The sequence below is a fragment of the Myotis nattereri genome, assembly GCF_964212035.1.
Source record: "Myotis nattereri genome assembly, chromosome: 14".
NCBI lineage: Eukaryota > Metazoa > Chordata > Mammalia > Chiroptera > Vespertilionidae > Myotis > Myotis nattereri.
Window position 1 is genome coordinate 49,610,608 of NC_138089.1, and position 27,655 is coordinate 49,638,262.

The window sequence follows — 27,655 nt, forward strand, 5'->3', positions numbered from 1 at the left end:
AGTTGGCTTTCTCCTGCCCTCTTACTCTACCCCTCTTGAATTTCACATGACTCTCTTTATGTCTCCTCCTTTGATTCTAATGTGTAAAATAAGCCGCTATTCTCCTGAGCATTTTCTCAATCCATTGAGATCTTGTTTTGGGGCATATCCTCAAAAATTTGGCTCAAATAAACTCTTAGAAACGCTTCCAGAGGATGGATATTCTTTCATTGACACTAGTGTATATATTTTTTTAAATTTTTCCCCCATGGAAACCAGCCTTTTAGAAATGAATGTAGACTGCTTTGTATTAAAACTTGTGAATTGCTTTTGAAAAATCTGTGGCTGGTCGGAGGCAGCCACTAAGGGACTCACCCTCGGCTTCAGCCAGTGAGGGAATCCAGAAGGTGAGGAGGGGAGGCCCAAGCCTTCCTCCTTCCACATCAGCGGGAGCTGCCACGCCCAGCTCAGGCGAGACTCTGGGCTCAGAGATCCATAGGACAGATCTAAACACAGCCCCATCATGGGAAATGACAGGTTCATTGATGTTAATTGAGGGAAGAGGTTAATGGTTACAGAGTTGGGGCCTGAGCCAACCAGGTCAGACTTCCAACCCCAAAGTGGCCAGTGGGTGTTCTCTAGTACTTACAGATAGAATCAATCCCATTTAAAATATAAAAAATATCTTAGTGGGTAAGCTTCAACGCCCCCCCCCCCCCCATTAAGCATGATGCCAGCTGTAGTTCTTGTTTGTTTGTTTGTTTGTTTGTTTGGTAAATATTCTTTATCAAGTTGAAGAAGTTGATAACTTCTATTCCTAGTTGGCTGAGTTTTATAACGGATGTTGGATTTTGTCAAATGCTTTTTCTGCATCTATCCATCTGCTCGTGTGCTTCCTCTTCTTCCTTGGCCCGTTTATGTGATGGATGACATTAATTGATTTTTTTAAATGTTGAACCAGCCTTGCACCCCTGGGATAAGTCCCACTCGGCTGTGGTCTATACATCTTTTTTTATATTGTTGGATTCAAATTGCTAATATTTTGTGGAGGACTTTTGTATCTATGCTAACTTGTATTGGTCTACACTTTTCTTATAATGTCTTTCTCTCCCTTTGAGCTTAGGGTTATGCTGGCCTCGTAGAATGAGTTAGGAAGTGTTCCCTCTGCTTCCAATTTCTGGAAGAGATTGTAGAGAAATGGCGTAATTTCTTCCTTCAATATTCGGTAGAATTCACCGGTGAACTCACTCTGTTTTAGAAGGTTATTAATTATTGATTCCATTTCTTTCCTTACAGGCTAAACCAGAAACTCAAAGTCATTTTCCCTCTAATATTTTAGCGGCCTTTCCACATGAGAACTACAAACTACCTCAGTCTTTTGAAAGGCTACATTACCACACACATTATTTAATCATTACACTGACATTTCTGTTGGTTCCAAGTTTTCACTGTTATAAGCAATGCTACAATGGGCAGCTCAGATGGACATTTTTGTACATATCTTATTTCATTAGGAAAAAACTTCTAGGCGTGGAATTGCTGCATCAAAGTGATGCACTGAGACCTTTTTCAAAAAAGGAAATAATATTAAGTTCAAATGTCCTCTTCTGGCTTTTATCTGTTGGAAAGGAAAGCCTTCAGTCCTTAGGCAGTCGAGTTACCTAAGCAGCATGTTGCTCAAAGGAAGACATGCTAAGAAAGGATGAAAATAGGAAATGACTTGTGCTGCAAGCCACCTGACTGGCCTCACAGCTTGTGGTTTGGGTGGCATTTTCTCAGAGAGCCATTGCTCTGCATGTTCTTTAACTGGAGGGGTTTTGAATGAAGAAGGGTGTGGTTGTGCTTTAGGAAGTCAGCACAGAATGTTGTGTTTTAACCAAAACTGCCTTGACTGTCGCCCAGGAGATCAGCTGTTTATCCCCTCCATGTGGCAAGGAGGAACAGGCTGCCATTTGAACGTGGCCACGAAGCCAGGGGCACCCCACTGAGCAGAGAGGCATCATCCTTGGGTTCACTTGGTCCGAGCAGGGCATTCTGAGAAGAATGGACCAAGTTCATGAGCCTCAGTCAAATAAGTTTGCGCCAAAGGCCAGCTGGTGTCTCAGGGGCAAAAGGCTCTGTCCCTCTCTCCAACATCCTCGGCCACCTACAGTTCATGCTGGACGTCCCAGTCTTTTCTCCTCGTACCAGATCCGGTTTAGGAAACGGTAGGTTCTTCATCAAACACTCACTCTCAAAGGACTAGTCAATACTTCCATCCTCTATCTGTGGGGCACAACACCAACTCTTCGGGAGGAAAAGCCAGGAGCAGGGTAACAGAGTCAAGGGGAACTTCTAGCCAAATCTACACCTTAGCAGACTCCTGGGACCTTCTCCCTCAGATGTCATTTCCAGAATGGCATGGGCTAGATTCTGGCTCAAAAAAACCACAGCAATGCTCCTGAGGCTGGCCACACATACCCTGTGTTTCTGGATTTCTCACAAATGCTGGAGACAGGAAACACTCCGCTTCTTAGGTGGTATGACTTCGGACGCTCCAAGATACCAATCCCATGCCTTAGCACAACCACCTGAGTGCCAAAACCACCACCCAAGGCCAGGTGCAACTTGAATTAGTTCCTTTCAGGAACCTTCCCACCTTTAACTTCACGAGGGAGCGATGGAAAACAGCTGTCTATATACCTGGGCCCTATTCTCCTCTTTAGGGAAACTTGCATTTGGGCCGTTTTCACTGCTATAGTCAGTTTATTCCACAGATAGTGATTGGAGTTTGGGGAGTCTCAAGAGCTGGGTTTCAATGGGAAGAGCAATCTCTATTATTTTCCCTTTCAAGGGATGAGATTTTATAAGAGATCTTATCTCTCGTTTAAAATATATATATTGATTTCAGAGAGGTAGGGAAAGGGAGAGATAGAAACATCAATGATGAGAGAGAATCATTGGTAGGCTGCCTCCTACTGGGGATGGAGCCCACAACCCAGGCATGCGCCCTGATGCGGAATGGAACCTTGACCTCCTGTTTTATAGGTCAGCACTTGACCACTGAACCACGCCAGCTGGGCAAAGCTCTTGTCTTTCAAACAAATAGTATTAATGAACAATGACTGATTTTCCATTTTTCTTTTTTTGTGCTTCCAAGTCCTGTATTGGGTGTGCCGCGCTCTCAGGCCTGCAGCATAGGCCGTGCCTTCTCTGCCTGCAGCTTCATTATGTCTTGGTCTCTGAGCTGGTCGAATCCACCTCTCCGCGCCCTCCAGGTGATCACCCCACCCCACCCCCGAGGGCGGAGCGCGGCGCAGGGCGTGGCTGCTCAGACCGCGGGTCAGGCGCCCACGCGGCGCTCCCGGCGCGAGATGAGCTCCCGTGGCCCACGGAGCCTGGACGTGCGCAGAGGCTGCCCTCGGGGCGCCTCGGCTTCTCCCGCGCAGTGGCTTCGCCTCGGGGGTCAGCGACGGGACCCAGAAGCTGGGCAGCATCTTGTCCTTGTCCTTGTCCTTGCGGGTGCCTGCGGGGCCCCGCTGGGTCCGGGTTGGGCAGCATCTGGGCGGGTCCCCCAGGAAGTCTTGGGCGTGAGGGGCTGGAGGGCCCGGCTCACCATGGCCGCCTCCTTCTCCAGGAAGCCCCGCACCTGGTCCTGCGCTGCAGCTCTTTGTGCTCCTCCCGCCGGACACCCGCTGCTTCTGAAGGCCTTCATCTGCCGGCATCTCCTTCTTCTGGTGCAGAATGTCCGCCGGGATTGCCTCGCGCATACAGGCAGCCATGTGGTGACGCGGGGTCATGGCCCGGCTGCTGAGAGGCGGCAGCAGTCCGCGTCCTCCAGGGCATCCGGCTCATCCAGTGCTGTGCGTCCCGCCACCTGAGGCCGCTGTGCCTGGCGGCCTCCTCCTCATGGTAGGTGCAGTTCTTGTCCAGTTGAGTCATCCTTGAGAGAGACCTGACGTTTGCTTGCAGAAGGGGGTGTCGGCAGGGTGTGCGTGAGGAGTTATCTGAAATCGCACGACCTTGACTCCTTGTTCCTTCCTTAATTCCTAGACTGTCTCATTTTCCATTTATTATTATTGTAAAAAATATATATATTTCTTTATTGATTTCAGAGAGGAAGGGAGAGAGAGATAGAAACATCCATGATGAGAGAAAATCATTGATTGGCTGCCTCCTGCACACCCCCCACTGGGGATTGAGCCCACAACTGGGGCATGTGCCCTGACTGGGAATTGAATCGTGACCTCGTGGTTCATAGGTCTATGCTCAACCACTGAGCCACCGTGGCTGGGCATTCCGCTGTGTTTTTGAGTTTCTCAGTCAGTAGGTCAAGGTTAGGGCCCAAGAATTTGCATTTATAATAAGCTCCCAGGTGATGTGAATAGTATTGGTCCAGAGACTACCCTTGGAGAACTACTGCTCTAGGTAACTATCACACCCTCAAAAAACAGGCAAAGTTAATATATGGTGACAGCAGTCAGAACAGAAATGGCCTCTGGCCCTAACCGGTTTGGCTCAGTGGATAGAGCGTCAGCCTGCGGACTCAAGGGTCCTGGGTTCGATTCCGATCAAGGGCATGTACTTTGGTTGCGGGCACATCCCCAGTAGGGAGTGTGCAGGAGGCAGCTGATCAATGCTTCTCTCTCATCGATGTTTCTAACTCTCTATCCCTCTCCCTTCCTCTCTGTAAAAAAAAAAAAATCAATAAAATATATTAAAAAAAAAAAAGAAAGAAATGGCCTCTGGCTCTGCTGGGAGAGGAGAGCACTTGTGGAAAAGGGCTCCCGGGAACTATCTGGGGTGAAGGAAATGTTCTACATCTGGACTGATTATGAGTGATTTTCACTTTCTTTATACTTTCCATAACAATGGCCGCATGTTCCTGTTTGTAATTTGGAAATATATTAAAATATAAAATGGAGCTAATGAAACCCATCTCATTAGGTTGTAAGCAGAATTCAATGAGCTTATGCCTTGCCCTGTGCCCAATAACATGTCTGGAACATAACAGGGACATAACTAAATATGAGTTCCATTTCCCAAGTAAGTTGAAGATTGCTAGTCTTTTGAATCATTCTTCAAGTAATGACGATAACTGAATGCCCAGTTCCCTCAAGCCAAATGCAGCCAAGCACAAGTTGGCTGAACAGGAAGTGAGGGAGAAAGGGCAAAACAAAATGGTTCGTAAGATCCATCAGAACACAGACCCATTGGCACAATTTCTCTGGCTGCTCAGACACCCTGTGCCGGGGTCCAACCCCAGCAGGTCCAGGGGTTCCCAAAGGCATAGACGGAGTCGGCGAAGAAGGAATGGCACGGAGACAGCGTTCAGTTGATCAGCAGCCTAGCCAGGATCTCCAGCCAAGTTCTGGTCTGGATCTCCAGAGAGGTTCTGCTTAGGATCTCCAGCGAAGTTCTGGTTAGGATCTCCAGCCAGGTTCTGTGTCCATGTTCTCTTGCTAGGTTCTCCAGCCAGGTTCAGTCACCAGGTTCTAGTCAGGTTCTCTTGCCATGTTCTATAGTCAGGTTCAGTCCAGGATCTTTTGCCATGTTCTCTCGCTAGGTTCTGTCTCTAGGTTCTGAGGCCAGTTTCTGTCCAGGATCTTTTGCCATGTTCTCTCCAGCGAAGTTCTTCTGTCTCTAGAGAATGTTCTGTGTAGGTTCTGTGCCTCCTGGTTCTGTCTTCTTACATCTGTATTTATACCAGTTGATTCCAATCCTATCAATCTCTATTACAAAGGTTAGGGCGTTTCTTATCTCCATTCCAGGGAGTAAAGATTATGTAGCTAAGCATGATTGTTCCTAGTTAAAGTGATTAATTACCCACCTGGCACTTAGTTAAGAGGTTTTATTCCCTCCCTAACTTCAGGGGAAAATCCCTACCTGGGGAAACAACCTTTCTCAGAGACCTTGGTTAAAACACATAGTGCCTAGAAGGTGAGCAAACATATTAAGAACAGTATGCCATATATGCCAGGTCCCTTGAAACAGCAAGCATGGACCAGCTCCCGGCAACCCTGTGTTCCTGGGAATTGACTGTTTGAGTGTCAGGACTGATCCAGCCTAGGTTTTTGGAAAGGAAGACCTGATACTGTCCGGGCCTGAGGTACAGGTGGCAGAGGAGGGGGCCTCACTGCTCACTGAGATGGGGATGATTTAGGCCAGTGGCCGGCAAACTGCGGCTCGCGAGCCACACGCGGCTCTTTGGCCCCTTGAGTGTGGCTCTTCCACAAAATACCGACTTCTGCTCATGGGCCACAAAGTTTCGATCGCACTGTATGTGTCGCCCGCACGTGATATTTTGTGGAAGAGCCACTCTCAAGGGGCCAAAGAGCCGCATGTGGCTCACGAGCCGCAGTTTGCTGACGACTGATTTAGGCTACCTCTGAATCTACCTCAGACATGCCCAGCAGCTACTCAAGCCACTGGGGATGTTCTGAATCCAACTCACTCTCCTGGAATGAGTACTATGGCTGTCCCAGAGCTAGTCTTCCCAAACCATTGTTCTCCCTGTCTGCCATGTCCTCTCCTCCCTTCCCTAATAATTATTTCCAGAAACAAAATCTTCAAATTTTACCTCAAATGGCATAGACTCAGGAAGTCTCCTAATTATTCTCCTCCTTTGTGTCAGGAAACATTCAACTCTAACTTACACTGTCAACTCCTTGAGGGTGGGGATGAGACCTCTATATCCAGCTGTCTGTCTATCTATCTATCTATCTATCTATCTATCTATCTATCCATCTATCCATCCATCCATCCATCCATCCATCCATCCATCCATCCATTCATCCATCCATCTATCCTTCCACTGAATCACCCACAAGTCTGAGCACTGGACTTTACATTACCCTCAACAAATAAACAAATGGCCAAGGTCAGGTCAATGGTAATAAGCTCAGAACCTTCCACACTCCCTTGGGTGACCCTGAACTAAATACGTCCTATCAGGTGTTCAAAGCACTACAGTTGATTTCCGTCGCCTGACTGCAGCCAAATAATTTTCCCCAAAGCCAATCCTGAGGCCTGGGGCCTCCTCCAGGGAGACCTGAGAATTGGTTACTCTCAAAAGTCCCTCATAGCTCTCAAGATGAGCATCCAGTTCTCTTCTTGATGACATAAAGAAGCGAATGATTCCACTTCTGTTTTTAAGGGAAGCATAGGCAATAGATAAATATGCAAGGGAGGTAGAACACGGTGCTCAGAAGGTGGGGTGGGTGAGGTGGGCTGGCAGGGAAGAGCAGCCAGCCAGCCTGGCTTGGGAGGTGGCGGACAGAAGCACACTCAGAGTGGAACCCTGTGGGTGCACTCCAGACCCCACACGTCGACCCCAGACAAACTGCCAAGAGAAGCAGAGCCAGAGAACCCAAGTGGAGGCAGCTTATTTCATCCACATCCCGTTGGTTAAAAATAACTTCACTTATTAGTTTAAGTGAGATCACCGCAGGACTGGAAATTCACTCTCGGTGAGACAAAGTACTGGAAGGAAAATGAGAAAAGTCTACATTCATGAAGGACTTTATTTCAAAAAAGAAACAGAGGAGGAAGCTGTCTAAATGTTCCACGGGCTCTGTTTTCCTTCTGGGCTCTTTATAAGGAAGCCGCCTGCCGTTTTCGGAGTTGGCACGCACAGAGCTAACCAGCACATGGAGCAGCATTGGTGAAAAGGCAACCTTTGGAGACGATACTGTGCAGGGTGGTATGCTGGACCAGACCTCGCAGACACTCACTCCTGAGGGACCACATGGAACCACCTGTCTCAGCTTCTGCTCGGGCACCACGCCTTCCTTCAGCACAGATTTCCCTATCGACCGCGCTGTCAACAAAGGCTCCACGAAGCAGGGCGGAGGACCATGTGGGCGCAGCTTACATGCTCTTCCTAAAGGATGAAAGGCGGGGGAACGGGAGCTCTCCCTGAGTGCCCAAGAGAGCAGCCCTCTGACCTCAGTCCCACCTCAGCATTCCTGGGTCCCCTAAACGGCCCACCTGCAGCCTCCTCACAATCAGGCCATTAGGACTAAGACTCCAGTCCACTCCACACAGCCTCTCCCGGTGACCGGGAGGTGGCCGGAGGCGAGGCTCAGGCAACTGCTCTGGGATGCAGGGCTCTTGAGCACGTTGACTCGAGTGATCCACATTCCGTGCAGGTTTCACTAAAACGGCATCAATCTTCACATACATTGATCGGCATCATGAATTTCCTTCACAGGCTGGCTCTTCATGACTCGGATTCCACACACACACACACCCGCCGTTGTTATAGTTGTGTTGTTTTTAGGAGTATGTAGATCATTTTATTTTTTTGACGTTTCTTATTTTTATATAATTTCAAAGTTACAGGAAAAGTGTAAGACTAAGTAAGGAACTCCCATAAAACCCTTCATCCAGATTGACCAGCATGTTTTTATTTGGCCCCATTTGCTTTATCATTCTTCTCTCTAGATAGATAGATAGATAGATATGTATAGATATATATCGATATCTATATAGAGAGACAAATATATGGAATATGTATGTATGTGTGTCAGTACCTGTAATTCTTTTCGGGACCATTTGCGAGGAAGTTGTAGATATGCCGTCCCTTTGTCCCTAAAAACCTTGGAATGTGTTTCCAAGAGCAAGGATATTCTCCTACATAACTGCTGTGCAGTTACCAAAATCAGGAAAATTTAAACATTGATACAATACTATTATCTAATTCATAATCCATATTCAGACTTCATCAATCATAGCTATTTTCTCATGGTCCAGGATACAATCTAGGATCGCAAATTTCATTTCATTGTCAAGTCTTTTTTAGTCTATTTTAATCTAGAAGAGTTGCTTAGTCTGTCTTTGTCTTCCTTATCCTTATACACGTTTTTAAAGAGTATAGGCCAGTCATTTTATAGAACGTTTCTTAATCTGAGTTTGGCTAATATTTCCTCACAATCATGCATTTGGGGCAGGAATACTACTGAGTTGAAGTTGTGTTCCTCTGAGTGCAATATATCAGGGGGCACATTATATTGGCTTGGCGATTACTCAAATTTGGAGTCACCATCACGGCTTTGACCTTGGTGCCCTATAGGATGTGAATGGATGTTTTCTACCTCTGGCTTCATACACTACCATTCTAGGTAAAAGGGGCACACACTTGCATACACACAACCTATGAAGTGGAAAGCCCAGGCTATCCTATGGACGATGAAAAATGCATGGCTCAGTCACCCCCAACACCCCAGCCAACAGCCAGCCCTCTCCCAGAAGCAAGGCCACCTAACTATCAACTCATGAATGAGCCCAGCTGAGCCCAGCAGACAAATACAACTTGTTGGCAAAAAAAAAAAAAAAAAGATCTAAATAAACAGTTATTGTTGTAAGCCACTACCTTTGGGATGCTACGTTACACAGCAAAAGCTAACTGATACCTCTTGTTTATCAGAGGAAGGAGAGAAGACTCAGACGCCCTGCATATTCACTTAAAAGCCCTAAAGAATGAAGGCCATGCTGCTTTTCTTCTCGCCCTGTCTTGTCTCCCTCAGGGATCTGAACCTTTGCCTGTTTGGGATTCATTTAACTTACTTAATGTGATTTTAGAAAAACAGCAATCTGCGAATACAGACCTTCCTGGAGGAAAACCCCATAGCGGCAGAGAATCCTGTCACTCACAAGCATCTAATAAGCACCAGCCAGGGCCTGCAGCCCTACTGTGGCTCCTGGACTTTTTAAAGGTTAGAATTTGGTGCCTCTAGAGTGCAGCGTGAGGGTTTGTATCTCTAAGAAGTTCACCTGGTATTTCCCATCTTCAGAGATTTGGGAAACTCTGCATTAGAGAAGCAGCTCTCAAACTGCTCGACATGTTAAAGTCACCAGGGAGCTTAAAAAAAACACCCCAATATGCAGAACATTTATATCAGATTATCCAGGGCTGACATCCGGGCATCAGTGTTTCTTAAAACTTCCCAGGTGAGACCAGTGTGCAGCGAAGGGGCCCCTGTGCGGAGGCCTGTGACTGATGGGTACGCAGCTGGCTTCCTCTCCATTTGCATGAACATTCCCTTCAAACAGCTTGTGTTTCTGGTAATGACCGTGGACTTATTTCAGTGCACACGAAATGCTGCCCTGCAGACTCCTTTATGGTTTTTCTCCTCATCACTCAGCTGATTTCCCAGGAGGAAGTTGAGTTTTCCTTCCTACGATCAGTTTCCTAAATCCTATACATTCCATTTGGGGGAAAAGGAATGTGATTTTTTTCCTTTTCAGTGTGCTGACTACCATGAAGAGAGACAGAAGGGTAGGCTGTATCAGTGACTGTAACAGACACATTTAGGGGTGGCTCACATTCCCTAGATCAGTGATGGCGAACCTATGACATGCGTGTCAGAGGTCACACGCAAACTCATTTTTTTTTTGTTGATTTGTTAAATGACATTTAAATATATAAAATAAATATCAAAAATATAAATCTTTGTTTTACTATGGTTGCAAATATCAAAAATTTCTATATGTGACACGGCACCAGAGTTAAGTTAGGGTTTTTCAAAATGCTGACACGCCGAGCTCAAAAGGTTCGCCATCACTGCCCTAGATACCTTTACCCTGCCCATGCACAGGGGCTCCTGGCGGGCACCTGTGCACCTGGGTTGGAGTGTGGCACCCAGGCTACTGGAACCCTTTGCCTGTGCACATCAAAAACCAGAGGAGCCCAGGAATTCACATCTCCCTGAAGCAGCCCTTAGCCAATGACTGACAGGTGCATTGATGTAAATACCCCTGCTCTCATACATGAGCCAAAGTTACCCCCCACCCCCACCTCAACGCCACTGTGGACTCTGCTTAGCATTTCACTATTGCTTGGTCTGCTTCCTTTTCCTGTTCCCTTCTCCCCTGTATTATTGGCTTTTCTTTGGAAGTCTCCCCGATACACCGTGTTGAGTGAATCCTCACCTCAAGGTCGGCTTCTAGAGAACACAACCTACGGTGGCAAACCCCACGGCCACACCCTCCAGAACCTTGACAAAGGCTCTGGCACTGACCTTCATCCTTAATACAAAGGGCATTGTATGTGCCGCCAGGAGCCGGGTTGCTCTCAATTCTCACGTCCACAGCTTTCATGATGTGCTGTTCACCACTCCCCTTGCTGCACACGGTTGTCCTGAAAGAGACAAAGAAGACAGAAAAAAGAAAGATGACAATTTTAGAAGAAAGGGTAGGAGAACTGACAGCTTGGAAGCAGCAGATATTTCTCTGATTCAGGAGCTTTGGCTGAAAGCATCAGAAACATTCTCCCCAAACAAAGGTCTAAAGTCAGGAAGACATAGGTGATGCTTAAGGTGAGGTCGTATGTATGAATTCAAGTTTCAGAGGCCATACATACATTGTGTATCTCTTCTAGTATATGTTTTTTTTTTTAATTTCATAAAATTCTGCTCTTCTCTTTTTGAGGGGGTTTGTTTTGCTCTTCATGTTCATATTTCTTTAGATGAATCATTAGTCATGAACCCTAAGCCTTTCCCCTCTTCTAACAGGAGCATTTAAATGCTTTACATTTCCCTCTAGGTATAGCTTTAGTAGCATCCCATGGGGTATGTTATATTTTTAATATCATACACCTCTACTGCCTGACCGCCTTCAGGAAGTCCCCAGGTTGTGCTGTTGGGCGGTGCTGTTTCCGAAGCCAGGCTGTGGGCAGAGATGGCAATGCTGCCCCTGGGAACCCTCTACTTATATGCGAATTTCCATTATAATTTATTTTTGTCCCATGGTTTATTTAGGAATACTGTATCTTTTTTAAACAGCAAATAGTAGAATTTTTAAAAATTCATATTTAATCTTTGTTTTCTAATTGGAGTATCTCATCTACTTAATTTAATCACAGATCTCTTTGAATTTAAGTCTGCCATCTTTCTACTGGTTCTTCCCATTCTTTCTTCCTTTCTCCCTCTTTTCTTTTCCCTATTTTGATTGCTTTAATTATGTTCTTGGCATTCTCTTTCCTCTGTTTTGGTTTGGAAGTTACATATCCTTTTACTATTCTTTTAGTGGCTACCCCAGAAGTTATAACATGTTTCCTCTACTTACTAAAATTTAATATTACTTTTACTTTCTTCCCCAATGACACAACTTAAAATACTTAAAATACTATGTACTAACATTTTTAAAATACTTATTGGTTGATAATACCATTTTTTAGTATTTAGTATTATTATTACTGCTTTATGGAATTATGGAATTTCAGTTTATTCCCACCTCCATTTACTCTTTCCATTCATTCTTTTGCATCTGCAACCTTCCACCTGCAATTATTTTCCTCCTGCCTTTACTGTTTCTTTTAGTGGAGGTCCAATTTGATGAATTTTCTTACCTTTTGTATGAAAATGTCTATTTTTTCTTTGTTCTTAGAAAATATCCTCCCTGGGTATAGAATTCTAGGCTGGCAGTAATTTTCTTTTAACACTTTGAAGGTATCATTCAATTATCTTTGGGCTTTTATTGTTGCTCCTTTGAAGTACTTTTTCTTATTATTACTTTTAATATTTTTTTTCTTCGTATTTGACTCTAATCAGATGTGCCAAGTTGTGAATTTCTTTTTGTTTGTCCTACTTGGGCTTTGTAGGGCTTTTTGAATCTGTGCCTGGATGTTTTTCTTCAACTGTGGATAAGTCTCATATTACTTTTCCTTCTCTTTTCCTTTGGAATTCAAATCACATACATCTTCTTTGCCTTTTATCCTTTCTTCTAAAAATTTCATCCTTTTTTTTTTTTTTTAAATTCTGAACATCTTCCTCTAAAATATCTTCCAGTTCACTAATTTTTTCTTTGGCTCTTTTTAATCAGTTGTTAGAACCATCTATTACATTCTAAATTTCAATGATTATATTTTTCATTTCTAGGGTTTCCATTTGGTTATTTTCATAGTTTTCAGTCTTCTGCCAAAATTACCTTTCTTGGCTCTGTATCTCTGAACACTCTAAAGAGTTATTTTAAAGAGTGCTTCTACCACTGCTAATACCTAGATTTTCTACTGGCTATTTTTGTTCTTGTTGGCTTAGCTTCTCATGAGACTGGTTATTTTATATTGTGTGACAAACCTTATGCTTGCTAAAATTATTTGTGGAAATCAACTGCCTAGGATAATGTTTTCTCCCTCTAGAAATGATTTTTAAAATCAGTTCTGCTAGCTACCTGGGGCACTGGGACTCCAGTATCATCTTAACCCAAATTCATGGATTAAGTTACGAGGATTTAAAGCTATGCTGCAGCTCCTCTGAGGACTTGTGTGTGCTTCTTGCAGTTTACTCCTACAGCCTTTGCAATGTTCCAACCCAAAGCAAAGGACTCCCTAGGCCCCCACCTGCACAAAACCTGAATTCAAATCTCTGTCCTCCTCGTCCAACAAGGCTATTGAAATTGCTAACCAGCTTTTCAGCCACCCTTTATTAGAATCTGCAACATCTCCTAGGAGACAAGTGGTCCCAAATTTTGTATTCTTTAGACCTCTGTCTTTCTCTGGATTTATGTATATACTCAAAATAAATTCATGGAGACACAGATCCTATCTACTATCTGTCTACTACGCCACCAGTTGCAGGATGCACTGTGCATTGAACAATTGGTTTTTGGTAGGGAAGGGGGAAGGCTGTGACTGAAAAACCCACAGTGAAATGTACATACTAATGGTTAGATACTTCTTGGTTCCAGTAACATTAAAATGGAAAACCTATTTTTAATATGTTATGAAGTAAATATATCAAGTTAAGTATGCGTGCTTTATAAAGAATTATCATCGTAGCAATGTAGAGATCCACCAAGATGTCTTAACACTACAGCAAACCCAGGGAGAATGGACCTTCCAGTGACTCAGTGCCGACCCGTAATGCCTGGGAGGCCTAAGCCTGGCTCTGAGCGGGCTCTTCAGAATCGCTGAATACCCTGGTTATCTGATGCCATGATGGTGACAGAATTATGAAAAATACCACACTTGACGACATAATGGAAAAATGCATGCACAGGACATATTTTGTGTATTTAGGAATCTGGATGTAAACATCTAAGGCAGAGAGGGTCACAGTTTCAGATCCACGGACAAGTTTTGGATGAAACCTCACGTGTCCTCTCTGCTCAATTGCTGCTTCACACGTAGCACATGGAGACGTGAGTCAGCACGGCTGTGTGTGTTTTCTATGGCCATCTGCCAGCCAGACATCTTCGGGGTCATTGTCTTGCTCTTGGAGCCCATTCCTTTCTCAGTGGAACGGCTCCTGCCTTCTCTCAGTCTAAAGAAGCAGTTAGCAGCATTAACAGGACGTTTTCTCCTAGCTGACCACAGGAATTACTTCTCCACAGGACTCCACAGGTCAGGAACTCAGACAGGGCACAATGAGATGGCTTGTCTCCGCTCCATAATGTCTAAGAACCTGAGCTGGGGAGACTCATAGGCTGGTGACAACTCCGCAGTGGAGGGCTGGAATCACCTGGCACCTTCCCTCACATTTCCGGCAGTTAGTGGTGGCTACTGGCCAGGACATTGGTTGGGGTTATTGGTGAAAGAACCGCTTTGGGGCATCTGGGCTGGGCTTCCTCGCAGCATCTCAGGACAGTCAGACTTCTTACATGGCGTCTCAAAAGTGAGAGCCCTCAGAAACCCGGACTTGATCTCAGACGTCACATAGGATCACGCCCGCTGTATTCCATTGCTCCTGGCAATACTCTGCTGGGCCTGACTCACAGGGAGAAGACACAGACCCCGCTTCTCAATGGAAGCAACGTGAACGAATCTGTGGCCATATTTTCACAGTCCAGACCATCTTCCTCTCCCTATGTGTGCAGATGCATATCCACAGAGAAGAACAGATAAAGAATATATACCAGACCGTTACCTCCGAGGTGGGGAAGAAGAGACAGACTCACTTTGTACTTTATACATACCTGTATTATTTGAAAATATTTTACAAGCATGTATTGTTTTTGTAATTTAATAAAGAAATTCAAAATAACCAAGTCAGGGGGAATAAACTGACAGAACTGCAGGGGAAAAAAATTTTTTTTTTATGTGAGAATTCAAAACAAGAATGCCCTGGAAGCCACTGCCCACTGCATTTTGCCTATCCTGACACCTCATTAAAACAATTATTTAGACCCCAAAGGGGCCCTGGTGGGGCAGCCAGATGAGTTGGATGGACAGTTGGATGGACAGCTAGCCTGGCTCATCTGACTTACCCCAGGGTGCCGTCCGCCAGCCAGCCCGTGGCGCACACCGCGGAGGTGCAGTCCTGCACCACCCTCCGCAGCTCCTCCGCAGACACCAGGTGAGCACCCCTGCTCTTGCAGGAAAGCCGAGCCGCCTCCAGGTCCAGCCCCAGAGAGCCGTTCTGAGACTCCAGCACAAAGAGCTTCCCTGTGTGGGGACAAGCACAAACACAGGCTGACTTGGGGATCCATGGAATGTAAGCTCCGCACACTCACTCTCTAGCAGACACCTGCTACAACTGTAGTTTTCTACTTGTCCCAAGACCCAACTGCAGCAACTACCCCGTGGCACGCATCCCTGGGACTAGGTGTTGACAATCACACTGGTGTTTTAACCCATTTTTCCCTCTTCTTTTTTAAAAAGGGTGGAGGAGGCCCAAGGGGGTGGAAATGGGGGACATTTGTAATACTGCCAATAATAATAATAATAATAATAATAATAATAATAATAATAGAACCATCTGCTCTGGCATGTTTTTCTGGATAAGCCCTTCAAATATTCTTTTTATTTTTTTATTATTATTTTTTAATATATTTTATTGATTCCTTACAGAGAAGAAGGGAGAGGGGCAGAGAGTTAGAAACATCGATGAGAGAGAAACATCGATCAGCTGCCTCCTGCACACCCCCCCACTGGGGATGTGCCCGCAACCAAGGTACATGCCCTTGACCAGAATCGAAACTGGAACCTTTGAGTCCGTAGGCCGATGCTCTATCCACTGAGCCAAACCAGTTAGGGCAGTGAGGGCGAACCTATGACACGCGTATCAGAGGTGACACGCAAACTCATTTTTTTGGTTGATTTTTCTTTGTTAAATGGCGTTTAAATATATAAAATAAATATCAAAAATATAAGTCGTTGTTTTACTATGGTTGCAAATATAAAAAAATTTCTATATGTGACACGGCACCAGAGTTAACAAATATAAAAAAATTTCTATATGTGACACGGCACCAGAGTTAAGTTAGGGTTTTTCAAAATGCTGACACACCGAGCTCAAAAGGTTCGCCATCACTGGGTTAGGGCTGAATATTCTTTTTAAAAAGGTTGTTTTTAAAAAACCACGTGGCAAAGCTCAGTGCCCCGTTTCCCTGAGTTGGGTTACTTGGTGTCTAAGGCACTGATTCAGGCTTCAGCTTTGCCTTCTTTTGCCCACCCCAGCCCTGGGGTGACCGCATACATAACAGGTTGCTCCCTTTCTGTCTGACCCTGTCTCTATCACATGTCCCATTTTCTCTGCCACTCGGTTTCTTTGCTGTTCCCTACTCAGACACTCTTTCTTCCCTCTCCTTGACTAGTTATACATACTCATCTTTCAGATTCTCTTACACCAAGTCAAAATCTCCTAGTATATGCTCTCACAGTACCTCTGTCCTTTAATCTTATGTATCAAAATCACAATGTGAGAGTAGGAGGAGGCTGCACGAACATGCTCCCAGGAACAAGCTGGAATTACCACTGAAATAAGGAAAGGCTTCCTGAATAATCAATGGAAAACTCTCAGGAGAGAACCCTGATACCCAAGGACCAAAGGTGGAGAACGCATTGAGACTGGTAGGAGGGGCGGAGGCGCGAAAAGGCTGGCTGAGCACCCACAGGTGGCAACTGAAGTCTGGAGAGATATCTCAGCTGTGTGGGAGGGGGGTGTGCCACTGAGAACTCTGGGATCTAATCCCGAAGCTGGGCTCTCCAGCAGAGAGCACCAAACTGAGGAGGGTACCTACATAACATCTAGCTGTGAAAAGCAGTGGGGTGCTGTCTGCCAGGGAGTGGCAGCTGAAAGTTTGGGCACACTCTTAAAGGGCCAATGCACATAAATGCCCTGTGGAGCCACCCTCCTTGTGCTCTGTCAGAGGGAGGGTGAAGTGGACTAGAGCTGTGAGAGCAGAACCCAGGACTGGGGACTCAGGGGGTAGAGCTCAGAAGGCAGACACCCCAGGTTTCCTGGACTGAGTCATTCCCTCACACAGCAGAGGACATCTTTCCCATATACACATCTGCCTTGCCTGGGGGGAAGACAGTCTACAGCACCTTATTGGAAAATACCTTGCCCTGAGGCCACTTAAGAGATTAAAAGAAACAGCCTCCAGGCAGAAGCAACTGCCCCACCCTTTTGAAAAAATTCTCACCACAATTGAGGATGATTGCCTGAGGGCAATTCAAGTCGGAATCCTATCAGTCTGTAGACAGAGGTGGCTCTGAAGGCTTTGAGTCTTTGCCTGATCCAATTAGTCAGAAACAGCATTTAACACTGTTCTGCACTAGAGATTGAGAGGTACACTAGAGATTTTAGGATCTACCTAAAACATAGTCACAAACCCAAACAGACAACCAAAATGAGGAAACAAAGAAATGACTCCCAAATGAAAGAACTAGTGAATTCTCCAGAAGAAGAGATAAATGAAGCAGAGATAAGAAATTTATCTGAGCTGAAACCGGTTTGGCTCAGTGGATAGAGCATCGGCCTGCGGACTGAAAGGTCCCAGGTTCGATTCCGGTCAAGGGCATGTACCTGGGTTGCGGGCACATCCCCAGTAGGAGATGTGCAGGAGGCGGCTGATCGATGTTTCCCTCTCATCGATGTTTCTAACTCTCTATCTCTCTCCCTTCCTCTCTGTAAAAAAATCAATAAAATATATTTAAAAAAAAAAGAAATTTATCTGAAACAGAGTTCAGAGTAATGATGTTAAAAATGCTTAACAGTATGAAAAAAAATATAGTAACTATGAAAAAAGAACAGTCTGAGATAAAGAATAACATAACACATTGGAAGGAATACACAGCAGATTAGGGGAAGCTGAGAATCGGATCAGTGAATTAGAAGACAGGGTTGAAAATATCACTCAATTACAGAACCAAAAAAGAAAGAACAATTAAAAAACAGGAGGACAGCTTAAGGGAACTGTGGGACAATGTGAAACGTAACAATATTAGAATGGTAAGTGTGCCAGAAGAGGCAGAAAGGGAGAAAGGAATAGAGAAGATGTTTGAAGAAATAATGGTAGAAAACTTCCCTAACCTGGTAAAGGAACAAGTCACACAAGTTCAGGAGGCACAGAGAACCCCAAACAAGAGGAACCCAAACAGACCCACACCCAGACACATCATAATTAAAATGCCAAAAATTAAAGATAGAATTTTAAAGGCAGCAAGAGAAAGGAAAACTTACCTACAAAGGAGCTCTCATAAGGCTCACACCTGATTTCTCATCAGAAACTTTACAGGCCAGAAGGGAATGGCATGAAGTACTCAAGGTAATGGAAAGCAAGGATCTGAGACCAAGATTACTATATCCAGCACAGCTATCATTCAAAATAGACAGTCAAATAAAGAGCTTCCCAGACAAAAAAAAAAAAGGCTAAAGGAGTTCACCACCACCAAGCCAGCATTACAAGAAATGCTAAAGGGATTGCTGTCAGGGATTGCTGAGAAGAAGAAACAGAGAGAAATCTAGCCATACAGAATTAAAATGGCTATAAATAAGTACTTCTCAATAATAACCCTAAACGTAAATGGATTAAATGCTCCAATCAAAAGGTGTAGGGTAGCAGAATGGATACAAAAACAGGACCCAACTATATGCTGTCTACAAGAGACCCACCTCAAAACAAAAGACACAACCAGGATGAAAGTGAAGGAATGGGAAAAAAATTTTCCATGCAAATGGAAAAGAAAAAAAAAAAAGCTGGAGTAGCAATACTCATATCCAACAAACTAGACTTTAAAAGCATCATGCTAAGCGAAATAAGTTGGAGAAAGATAAATATCATTTGATCTCACTCATTTGTAGACTATATTGAACAACATAAACTGATGAACAAAAATAGAGCAAGAGGGGGGGAAATATTCTAGAATGTAATAAAAGTCATCCTGTTATTTGCAGGTTTTTAATATTCCCTACAACTTTTGTGATCTATTATGTTAGTACAGTTTTGGTAATATTATTATACTTAAAAACCTTTAAAAAGTCGCAATGTCACATTTCATCCATATAATTATTTGCTTAATGCCTCTCTCTTCCATTGGATTTGATGTTCCCTGATAGCAAGAACCTGTTTCTCCTCACCATTCTATCCTCAACAGAAAGGACAATACTTAGCATATAGTAGATACTCAATAAATTACCTGTTGAATTATGAATTTTTTTCCTGTAATCATTACACAAATACAGTCATTTGCATTCAGTTCATATGAAGATTTTTCAGTTTCAAAAGTACTTTAAAAGCACAGTGGCAGGTCTCTTTTATGTATGAGATGCATATATACCTTAAATGTTTTTCATTTGAATTTACCTCATTGACTTATTTTTTAATAAGTCCATGTTTTAATAGTCCATAGAGTTTTTGATAAGTCCAATGCTCTCTCTTCGAATGTCTGTAATGCATCACAGTTTAGAAGAACATTTCTTCGCCCTCCTTTCATTACTGTTGAACACAAATTAAATGTGGAAAGTGGTGGTAGTTAAGCGTATATTTAGTAAAGAAAAGAATCCTTTCATAATATAGGTTATAATTCTTCAATGGCTCTACTATAAAAGTTGGAGCTCAGCAAATGGAGTTTCTTGAAAGGAAGCGTGCCTATAACCTTCCACTAGGGAAGAGGGGAGAAGGAAAGATAGAATGAGAGAGAAACAGGCATTTCTGGCAAATGGTAATACGGAAGCATGCTTGGATGCTGTTCTTACTGTCTCCTAGTCCCGTGGTCGGCAAACTGCGGCTCGCGAGCCACATGCGGCTCTTTGGCCCCTTGAGTGTGTCTCTTCCTAAGCCTTTGGAGTGCCCTAATTAAGTTAATAACAATGTACCTACCTATATAGTTTAAGTTTAAAAACTTTGGCTCTCAAAAGAAATTTCAATCATTGTACTGTTGATATTTGGCTCTGTTGACTAACGAGTTTGCCGACCACTGTCCTAGTCCAATGATATTTCTGCCTCCCATTTTCTGTGACCCACTTCCAGCCAGATAGACACAAAATATTGATCCATATCCATCTAGCATGGCATTATAACTTAAGCAGTTATAATGGGGTGAAACTCTAAAGCCTTGTAGATTGCAGAAATATTTCTTTAAAAGGAATTAAAATGGGTACAATAGTATACATTGTTCAAAAGTTAACACTACCTCCAATTTATTCCACTTGGATTCTTTAAAATCAGCTTAAGTTTCATGACTCAATGTCAGGCAAAAGGAAAAAATACAAGAATTAACAGTGGATTGACTGCTAATAGATATGGGATTTTTTTAAATGAAATTAATTTTTAGGAATTAGATAGTGGTGATGGCTGCACAACATAATGAATATTCTAAAAACCACTGAAGTGTACCTTTTAAAATGATAAGTTTTACACAAATTATATCTCAATTAAAAATTGACAGTGATCACCAGGAGCCTTTGAAGTTAAAAATGTTTCCTAACCCTTTCTCTGAGGACATGGAGAAAAAAGACATTCAATTCTCAATTATGAGCAAAGAGTTCTTCAAGTTCGCACTTGGGACCAAGAGCACCAAAAACTCTATGAAAATGCCGGGAGGTTTTTCTTGCTTTCCTCTTCCCTAAACACCATGCTTCTTTTTGTCATCTAGTTTCATCCAACACTGTTTGCTAAACAGCAATGACACTGAAACATATACAACGGCATCCTGAAGAAGCCACGGATTTTTCTCCTGCATCAGTCTAATTTGTCGCAAGCTTGGGCTTACTAGAAACCCTTTGGGGCTTCTTTTCTTTCGGATCTTCCTGCCCCAAATCAACGGGGTTTTGTTCCAAAATTAAAATACGGTTGAATTAGCTTTTGAAACTGAAGTGATAATAAGACTGTGATCCTGCTGATTTAAGGGAACTACTGAAAGCTCAATTCAGTTCTGAAAACAAACAAACAAAAACAAGAAAAGGTGGGCCAGTTTTCAGGACCTGCAGTAATCTGGTCCTTACTTATATGGAGCCTCGGGTCCAATGACATCCTCACCTGGCAGTCTGGGTCTAGCCACTCCATCCTTTATCCCATTTTCCCTGCCACTCGCAGCACAGGGCCTTTGCACGAGCTGTGCCCTCTACCCCAGGCCACTCTTCTCTCCCCTTTGCCTCGTTGATTCCCGCTCATCTTTCGGGTCTTCCTGGACCAAGCTAAAATCACTGGCCTTCCCTCAGGAGCACATTTAATCCCCGTGGAAAATTACCTCTCTGCAGAGGAGGGGTCGAGGGCACTCCAGACTTGATTTCATGTTAAAGACCTTTCATGCAGGTCGTGGGAAAGCTCGTGGCGGGACTGCAGGACCAATGCCCTGACTTTCTCCCGTGTGCGATGGAAGGATTCGGGGGGGGCTCAAGGGAGGCGTCTGGGCGAGCTGAGACTCCGTGGCCCGGGAGAGGATGCAGGGTCGCGGGACGCCGCTCACCTCGCTCTCTCCCAGGCTTAAGGTTTTCCGGGGCTCCTCCGGATGGGCACCCCAGCGAGCTTCGCTTTCCCAAACCCCACGCGCCACCCCGGACCCCGCCGCCTCGCGGACACTCACCATCCGCCCTCACGGAGAGGCACGGCAGACCGAGCAGGAGCAGCGCCGCCGTCCAGAGCCGGGCGCGGGGGCCGGGTCCCTGGGCGGCCATGGTCTGGGCGTCCATGGGCGGGCGGGATCCGGGCTGCCTGCGATCGGGGGTGCCTGGGATCGGGGCTGCCTGTGCTCGGGGCTGCCTGCACTAGGGGGTGCCTGGGATCGGGGCTGCCTGTGCTCGGGGCTGCCTGCACTCGGGGGTGTCTGGGATCGGGGCTGCCTGCACTCGGGGGTGTCTGGGATCGGGGCCGCCTGCGCTCGGGGCTGCCTGGGCCACCGCCCGGCGAGCGCCACTCGGCTCCGCGCGCTGCGCTCTGCTCGCGTCTCAGGCTTCGCGCCCGGCGCGCGGAGAGGGAGGAGCGCGGACAGCCCAGGAGGCTGGGGACGCCGCCGGAGCCTCAGGGTTGGGGCCACAAGCTCCCGGGGGTCCTGTCCGCGGCGCCGGGGAGGCGGCTGTAGCGGGCTCCGCCTCCGTGCTGGGCACCTGGAGGCCTCGGTGCCAAAAGGGGCTGCGCCGGACAGCTAGCTCCCAGGGCGCCGCCGGGGCGGAGGGCGCGGGCGCGGGCGCGGGTGGGCGTGTTGAGCAGAGTCGCCCGGCAGGGGGGACCCTCGACGGGAGGGTGACGCAGTCCCAGAGGCCGAGCTCCTCCCGAGGACCGTTAGGAAAGGGATGCCTCACTCCGTCCTCTGGTCCTCTGCCTGCTGACTTGCCAGCCGGCGTCATGTAGGGGAGGGACGTTTTCATGAAAAAGAAGAATCAGACTTGCCAACCTCACTCTAAGGAGCGAGACGCACGGAATAGCGAAGCTCTTCCCTAAAAACATAGATTGAGAGTCGCTCCCCTAGGGGCATCCTCGGGAGGGACGCTTCCTACTGACCTTTCCAGGTACCGGGTAACACCCGCCCCCCCACTCCCCCAGAACCAGGAGCGCGGGTGGGACTGGCACCTTCACCCCTCATCCCACACCGGGGCTGCTTGACCTAGAAACGGGGGTGGGGTGGGGGGCGAAGTTCGGTTCTTTCTGTCTGGGTGGGAAACTCCATTCTAAACAAGTGTCCTGCTGAATTCTGCCGCAGGGGCCCCTGCCAGGAATTGACTGCATCCTCCGTCTCACTCTGCCTGACTCCCAGCATCAGCACCATTGGGCGAGGGGATGCATTCTTCCGAGGTAGAGTGACAAAGCTCGGGGCGGTTATAACTGGGACACCGGGGGCAAGCTACAGTGTATACAGATATCTGCTGAGTGCCCACAGTGTGTCTGCCCCAGAGCTAGACCCCAGTGGGGCTACAATCCGCCCTAAAAGTGCTCACACTTAAATAAGACAGACCGGACAAGTGATCGGTGCTAAAAGGAGCAGGTGATTGTCTGCATGTGAATGATGGAGGACACAGACATTGGAAAATTATCTACTTCCCTTTTAAGGTAAGAAGGGAGATTTGAACCCACATCTGATTTACTGCAGGTGTCGTGCTCAGCTCACATAATTTTTGAAGTGCGCAGAACGCTGTCTCCTCTCCTCCTTCCTCCCCAAATGTCAACTACAAGGCTAGTGCTAGTGATTCATTCCTTTGTAAAATAAAAATTTGTTTTTAAAAATACAGATACTCTAGAGCAGTCGTTCTCAACCTTGGCTGCACATCCTAGAGGCCCAGAAAACAGGATTTTAAAAAGATTCCCAGGTGATTCTAATGTGCAGCCAAGGTTGAGAACCACTGCTCTAGAGTGTTAAATGCACTGAGGCCCGACAATCATTCTCACACGAGCGTAAATGAATTTACTGCCATTCACACACGAGCGTAAATGAATTTACTTGGACACTTCTCTTCCAACAGCCAGCTGGTGACCTAAGGGATGGGACTTCTGTGTCTGGGTGGCAGGGGATGTTTTAAAGCCTGGTTATTGCTGAGAATGGAGGGGAGGGGCCAGAAGGCAGCTGCAAGAGCTGCTGACTGACTCACCCGGGGAGCTGCACCTGCTGTCGACATACTTTTCACAGGCTGGGTCTCCTGGAATCCTTCTCTGATTTTCTTATTTCCTCTCTCCAGAGTTGTCAGGATGCCTGAATACATGGCACCCAACACTGGAGAGATGAGACCAATGGCAGTTTAATAGCCGCACACACTCAGAGCCTAGGGGAGGAAGACTCTGCGTGCTATGCAGGGCCATGCAGGGGTTGCACTTGGGAAGAGAGGGGCCAGCTAGGGGCTATGGAATATAGGCTTTGCAGTAATAAGAAGGTCAGGTGGACTCTGTTTCCCGTGGGAGGATGTGATTATCTTGTTTGAATAATTCCTCAGGATGGTGGGGAACTGGAGCCCTTTTACTCAGAAAAAGCAAACACACACACACACACACACACACACACACACACAGAAACTGTGGCTGGTCCCCATGCTAAGAAGGGTTGTTTGGCTAGGGGACCTCATTGTTGGGAGCACAATGGGGAGAACCTCTTGAGGTTAGCCATTGAGGCCCTTCTGATTTTACCAGATGTCGTGACCTTGGGAAACAATTTAAGAGCTGAGCCTCACATCCTTGTTTGTTACATGGGGATCATAATACCAACCCCGTAGAATTCTTGCTGTCCCAGCATACGGTGAACACCGTGAAGTAATGGGTTAAGCAATAGGTTCATAATTCATTCTCTTTATTACTTGGGAGACACAACCAGGAAAGAAAGAAGGTGATCAGTCAAATCCCTTTTTTAAACACATGAATGACAGAACTCCTAGCACACAAACTAATGGTATTTGCCAACAGGAGACTTGTCCTTGGAATGCTTTTAGAAGAATGTACCTGGTTGTCTAGGGTTGCTTGTGGCAAACCAATCTCTAGTCTGTGGATTTCTGAGGCATGGGTGCCTAGAAATACCAGGTAAGTTAGGTAACCGTCTAAATAGACAGTGGAGATATGCCGTGACTCAAATGGCTCCTTGTGTAGTAGGTGTCACGGAAGTGCAGACAATAACCAGTTATGTGAAGAAAACCTCTGATGTGATAGAGACCCAACCAGAGAAACAGGAAATAAGAGCAACCTAAAAGAGACAGAGACAATGCAGGGGCAAGAAAACTTCAACACAATAACCCCACTGCCCTCGGAGGACAGAGAAGAAACTGCATTGAAAAATATAGAATAAGGTGGTGGGCCAAAATATATATATATATATATTCAGAGTAAAAAAAAAAAAATCTTGAAATGTAAAATACGAGATAAGAAATAAAAAAAAAAAAACCTCAATAGATGAGTTGGAAGATAAAATTGAGAATATGTCCCAGAAAATAAAGCAAAAAGACAAAGAGGTAGAAACGAGGGGAGAAGGAAATAACACCCAGGAATGCCCTCTCTGCCTGCACCCTGCCTTGACCTCCCCACGTGACCCCTCGAAGCATACCAGGTACCTCCTCCAGGAACCTGTGAGGAATAAATTCCTCTATTTGGCTTTCCCTTCCATTCTTTTGTGTCTCTACTTAACAAATGTTAATATAATAAAGCCGCGGCATTCTGTGAAAAGTCCAAAGTCCATCCAAAGGTTTCTGAAAATTTCTGACCTATTTGAGTTTCAAATTCCTGCCCCCATTTCTGATTCTCCCTTTACTTCTGCCCCCGGTGACCACTCCAATGTGGAATTCAAGTTGGAGAACCTTAGAAACATGTTTTTAAACCAAAACTCTGTTCATGTAAGGCTTTTACTGAGGAAACAATCTTTTAGCAAAGGTTTTAGGAAAGTGGTGAGGTGTGTTTTGTTGCATAAATGCAAACAACTTAAAACGGAACATAGCAGTCCTCCCCCCCCCCCCCCCTTTATCCACTGTTTCTATTTCCATGGTTTCAGTTACCCATGGTCAACGGTGTTCTGAAAATGTCACATTGAAAATTCCGGGAATAAACAATTCGTAAGCTTTAAATTTCACATCGTTCTGAGTAGCATGATGAAATCTTGCACTGTTCTGCTCCATCCTCATCCTGCCCTGGATTTGAATCATCCCTTCGTCCAGTGTATTCGTCCTGTATACATGACGCTCCGTGAATCACTCAGTAGCTCTCTCAGTTATCAGTACTCTGGTAGTGTTGCGGTGCTGTGTTCAAGTAACCCGTATTTTACCTAGTAATGGCCCCCAAACAGAAGAGTAGTGCTGCTGGCAATTTGGATATGCCACAAAGGAGCCATAAAGTCCTTCCTTTAAGTGAAAAGGTGTATATGTATAGGGCAAAATATAATATGCACAGGGTTTGGTACTATCCACGGTTTCAGGCATCCACTGGACATCTTGAAACGTATCCCCCAAGGATCAGGAGGAGCTACTGTATTACACTTACCTATTCTTGACAGTCCTTTTGGCACTCCGCCATTTTCCATGGTCATCTTCTTTTGTTCTCTCCTCTCTGCCTCTTCTACTTAAAAAAAAAACCAAAAACATATATATATATATATGTTTATTATTGATTTCCGAAAGGAAGGGAGAGGAAGAGAGAGATAGAAACAATGATGAAAGAGAATCATTTATTGGCTGCCTCCTGCATGCCCCGCACTGGGGACTGGGACTGCAATCCCGGGCATGTGCCCTTGACTGAAATTGAACCCAGGACCTTTCAGTCCGAAGGCTGATGCTCTATCCATTGAGTCAAACTAGCTAGGGCTTTCCATATCTTCTCAACTTTCTCCCACCTCCAAGCTCACCCCCATTTCAGTTCTCCTTCTTCCCTAGCTTCCCATCATCACATACAAACACACCACTCATGAACAGTCTATGGTGATTACATTTGTAAATGGCATATGGAGTGAGCTTCGACTATACCTGAAAATCCCATTATTTGTATTCAAAAGATTTTGCTTTGGTTAAGTTATTTCAGAGTTCATGCATTTAAAATAATGTCTGTCTGTGCCCAAATCCCTAGATAATCCATAGACCAGTCTATATAGTCCCACCTTCCTGTTTAAAATCTGACCAAATATTCTATTGGCCTGGATCATTAAGTAGAATGTCTTGGTATAATCAATAAAGATTTCCAAATTTAGTTAGCCTAGCTGGCCCCATTCATATCGTATTATGTCCAGACTTCTCCTGGGCACATAGAGTCAGATGCCTTAATATTGATCATAGTTATTTAACAGTGAAGTAATGGATAGTGATTGTCCTAAATAAACTTAACATATTACTTTGGAACTGGAAATTTACTTCACAATGTTATATGTCCACTAAGAAGTATTTACCTTCTATTGATCACCTATGATAACAAGGAGCTTTAAATCTATATTTTTATTTGTAATCCTTACAACAACTCTATAGTCAGCTTGCAGATGAAAAACGGCACCTTTTTTTATATAGTAAAGGTGGAAATTTATTGAAGAACAAGTACAGACTCCCACGTGGGGAGGGGGAAAGAGTCCCACGGTTTATAAAGGCTGCAGATCTTTGTGCCTTGATATCCCCTCTGATTGGTCACCTCCCCTTCTGATTTGGTCACTATAGCAACTCCTGAGCTCAAAGGTCGACCTCACATGGGACACCTGAGGCTCTCCTCCCTCATTGTTCTCCTATTCCCTCTGGGCTTTCTTCCTCCTTCCCTTTATTCTGTAAACTAGAGGCCCAATGCACTTCAGCAGCGGTGGCTTGCCTTGGTGGCTTGCCTTGGCTCTCGCAGCCCCGGCTTTGTCTGGAAGGTCGTCTGTAAGACATCCAGAAGGTCATTCAGCTGTCCCGTCTAATTAGCATATTATGCTTTTATTATTATAGATATGTACCTTTTGCTACTCCCAGCTCCCTTATCTTATGGAAATATAACTTCTGCTGCTCCCAGCTCCCTTGTCTAATGGAAAATGTACCCTCTTGCAGCTCTGTAGCCCTGTGTTTTTTCCGTGGACCTCTTCATTTTTTAAAATTACCCAAACCTGCCTATTTCACACCCAAAA

At 45.2% G+C, this 27,655-nt stretch overlaps 1 protein-coding gene across 1 annotated transcript in view; it reads right to left on the bottom strand.

The window, feature by feature from the left end:
• The window catches only part of SUSD5 (sushi domain containing 5), a gene marked incomplete at both ends in the record, with an annotated part of 34,590 nt that extends 12,793 nt beyond the window's left edge, over nucleotides 1–21,797 (bottom strand). Inside the window, 3 exons of the mRNA XM_081105549.1 lie at nucleotides 10,980–11,098; nucleotides 15,163–15,340; nucleotides 21,707–21,797. Coding sequence (XP_080961675.1) covers nucleotides 10,980–11,098; nucleotides 15,163–15,340; nucleotides 21,707–21,797 — 388 coding nt within the window. The remainder of the gene's footprint in view (nucleotides 1–10,979; nucleotides 11,099–15,162; nucleotides 15,341–21,706) is intronic.
• Between the last annotated feature and the right edge of the window lie 5,858 nt (nucleotides 21,798–27,655).